Consider the following 3,366-nt stretch of genomic DNA (forward strand, 5'->3'; position numbering starts at 1 on the left):
GTCTAGTCCGTGCCCTAGGATATGGCGGAGTCTGAGAGCTGGGCTCTGAACCATGAGAGGGATAAGGGCATAAGCAATGTCAAAGTGGGGAAGGAGGAGCCTACAACCTGTAAAATGAGGAGAGACAGTGAGAGAGACAGAGAGGAGATGACGATGGCAAGTCAGGGAAGAGGTACCAGGCAGAGTAGTAGGATATAGGAAGCTAACAAGGGGAGAATAAGAAAGTAGGACTGGGAGGGCGACCCGAAAGGGAACCTAGGCAAGAAGATAATGCCACCCCAGGAGGAGCCCTCTGACGAGACAACAAAGGTACCCAATTTACATAAGAGGAGGGGAGAGAGTGTTGGGATTATGGCTAATGGCTTTACCATGATGAGGAATACCTGGGAAGGGGATAGTCGAACCATAGTGGGGGAGCGGACAGGCACAAGAGACGCGGACACCAAAAATCCGTGTGAGGAAAAAACAACAAGGAAAAGAGGGAGGGGAGGGGATCACCCCCCAGGAGACCTGGGTATAGGCAAATGCAATCACAAACAGAGAAACCCATCGTGGATGGGTATTTGGACTGAAGAAGATTTTATTCTAACCCAATACTGTTCATCCTATGAACAGATAGAGGGTAGCAGGGAGATGGCTCGAGCAGGACGCGGACGGGGTACTCGCTTGGGGCCACAAAATAGTAATACCCCGGGCAAATGGAGAGGCCAACGTCCGATGGACGAGGCCATACAGGAAGTAGCCAAGGCTTATATGAGAGATACAGATGAAGGTATCCGAGAAGTAATTGAAGATATGGAAGCAGGATTGAAGGAGGAGGAGTCCAAGGGAGAAATGGAAGAATGGAGGGGTATGGTTTCAGACTTGGGTAACACCAGGGGCAAAATGCCTCAATACAAATAGACACTACACCTTTATTGGCTTATGAAGAAACTGCTCTGTAAGGCAGTTGAACAAGTCTCAATGGGCATGGCTCTAATAACTAGAGACATGCCGGACTACAAAAAAGATTTGCAGACCATACAATTCCAACTCTGCAAACAGGATATGAGATTGGACCGAATAGAGAGATACATCCCAGGTGCAGCAAACAAGAGACCAGTGCATGGGGGATCAGCAGCGGACCCAGCAATGGTGGAACCAGACCAGGAAGATCAGGATGAGTAGACTGAGTTTCTTCTGTTCTCAAATTAGAACTGTGCTCTTTTTTTGTGGAAAGTCTCTTTATATTTCTGCATGCTCATAGGAACAGTAGATAAAAACTCTATTTTTAATTGCTCGGTTTACATAGCATGGCTAGAAAGACTACAGACATACATGGAGAACAAATTCTGACAGGCGCCAGCTTTGCTTCTTCTGCTGCTGGATACAATGACGCAACCTCACTCACTGTTGTTGGTACATATTTTATACGTGATGTTATAGAAATATAGCGATGTAATGTTATAGTGATAAGGATTTGGATATCTTGAATCGATGGTAGATTTTGGAAAGATTTTAGAATCAGATTCATATTTTCAAATATTTTTTAAATTTACCATTTGCAAAATGACTATTTAAATATATATAAAAGAATTTGCAAAATGACTATTTAAATATATATAAAAGAATTTGCAAAATGACTATTTAAATATATATAAAAGAATTGCTGCCATTTAGAGATATATAAAAAAATTCCATAGCTAAAATACAATTTGTCTTGAATTCATGAATTCATGCAGAATGTTCTAACTCTGCGGCAGCAGCTGGAGAATTTCAAGCTTTGTCGAGGGGAGCTTGTGAGTATTGTAGGCGGGCAGAATGCCAGGGAGATAATATCGAGAGCCTCGTTTGCGATAAGCATGGGAACCGATGACTTTGCCAATAATTATTATATCAATCCCATCACTCGTGCACACTATACTGTTACAGAGTTCCGGGATCTGCTCCTCAACTCTCTCTCAGAATTTATACAGGTTATCATATTGTCTTCACATTAACGATGAGGCATTATGAAAATTGATAAATTATTTGCTGATTTGTTTTCGCTAAAACTGCTAAGGATTTGGTTCAATCGTTTTTTTGGGGGAAAATTGATACGGACGTGTTTGAATCGTTTGTAAAAGAATTGATAGAGATTCACTTGATTTGTTTTGGGGAAAGTTGACTATGATATAATTGAGTAATTAACAAAATCTACATGAAATTAATTGATTTTTTTTTTTTGGGTTAATATTGAAATAAATGTATAGATATATGTATGTTTGTATATAGTTTTGAGCTTTTGGGTTAGAATTTGGTTAAAAAGTATCTGGGCTGGTTTTGAGTTTTTGTTTTATAAAATATATTTTTGAATGGCTAAATAAGTTTGACATTCTAAAATAGTTGAAGACATTTTGACTGTGGACAGTTCACAATTTAATTTGTGATTTCCAATAAATTTGACAAATTCTACATAAAATTATGCCCCAAAAACTTCAAAACATGGAACAAGTAAACTACAAAATTTGAAATATATATTAATACTATATTATTTTAAAGATCTAATTTACTTATGTTTTGTAACATATTTTTTTATTGGAATTTGTCCAAAATCCGACCAAAAAAAAATCAAATATTTAAGTTTTGAACTCTCTGCAATCTTATTATTTAAGAATTATTTAGGAATTTTTCATAGTATAGAATCATTGATGACATTTATACATGAAAAATGACATTTTAAATAGTAAATAATTATGAGTGACTTATTAATAATAAAATATTGTTATTGTATAATAATAAATGAGTAATTATGGATGAGAACTGTCTTCTGATACCATATGATTTTGTGACAGAATATTTACCAGGAAGGTGCCACCCTATTTGCCGTCATCGGGCTTCCTCCATTCGGATGTTTGCCTTCACAAATTACTCTCCACAACTTGGTCGGTAACGTATGCGTTGACGAGTTTAATGATGTTGCCATCTCATTTAATGAAAGAGCCGCGTCTTTGTTAGAGAGCTTGAAGCCCGCACTTCCCGGTCTTAAAATGGCTTATATTAACATATATGATAAACTGCTTGACATTGTAGAGAATCCCAATAAATATGGTAATATTCTCTCTTTCTGATACCTTTATGGATGATCCCAGTAATAAGTTTCAGGTCATCTGTGTTCAGAGCCTGCTAACTGTTTATCAATGAAAGTCTGGTAGGGTTCGAAGAAGTGAGGAAAGGTTGCTGCGGAACGGGTTTGCTGGAGATGGCTATATTGTGCAACCCCACGACCCCACTCTGCCCGATCCATCGAAATACGTGTTCTGGGATTCTTTTCATCCAACAGAACAAGCCTTCAGTATCCTCGCCCAAGTCATATTTTCACAGGGTGTTTCGATTCTGCATCTTTGA

General features: G+C 38.4%; 1 protein-coding gene across 1 annotated transcript; it reads left to right on the plus strand.

The window, feature by feature from the left end:
- The first annotated feature begins 990 nt into the window (after nt 1-990).
- On the plus strand, nt 991-3,366 carry LOC149201772 (GDSL esterase/lipase At5g03820-like). The gene is made up of 5 exons (XM_089401359.1): nt 991-1,163; nt 1,292-1,394; nt 1,722-1,955; nt 2,814-3,047; nt 3,166-3,366. Exons 1-5 carry the CDS (start codon nt 991-993, stop codon nt 3,364-3,366), a joined length of 945 nt encoding a protein of 314 aa, XP_089257485.1.

The sequence above is a fragment of the Pinus tabuliformis genome, chromosome 2_1 (assembly GCF_031772625.1).
Source record: "Pinus tabuliformis cultivar Carrire ecotype Pingquan chromosome 2_1, CPIR1, whole genome shotgun sequence".
NCBI lineage: Eukaryota > Viridiplantae > Streptophyta > Pinopsida > Pinales > Pinaceae > Pinus > Pinus tabuliformis.

Excerpts from the sequence above, each read along its gene's own strand:
- LOC149201772 (XM_089401359.1), top strand. The coding sequence starts at position 991 with ATGCCGGACTACAAAAAAGATTTGCAGACCATACAATTCCAACTCTGC. Across the intron at positions 1,164-1,291 it reads GACCAGGAAGATCAGGATGA|CATGGCTAGAAAGACTACAG; the intron begins GTAGACTGAGTT and ends CGGTTTACATAG. Across the intron at positions 1,956-2,813 it reads CTCTCTCAGAATTTATACAG|AATATTTACCAGGAAGGTGC; the intron begins GTTATCATATTG and ends ATTTTGTGACAG.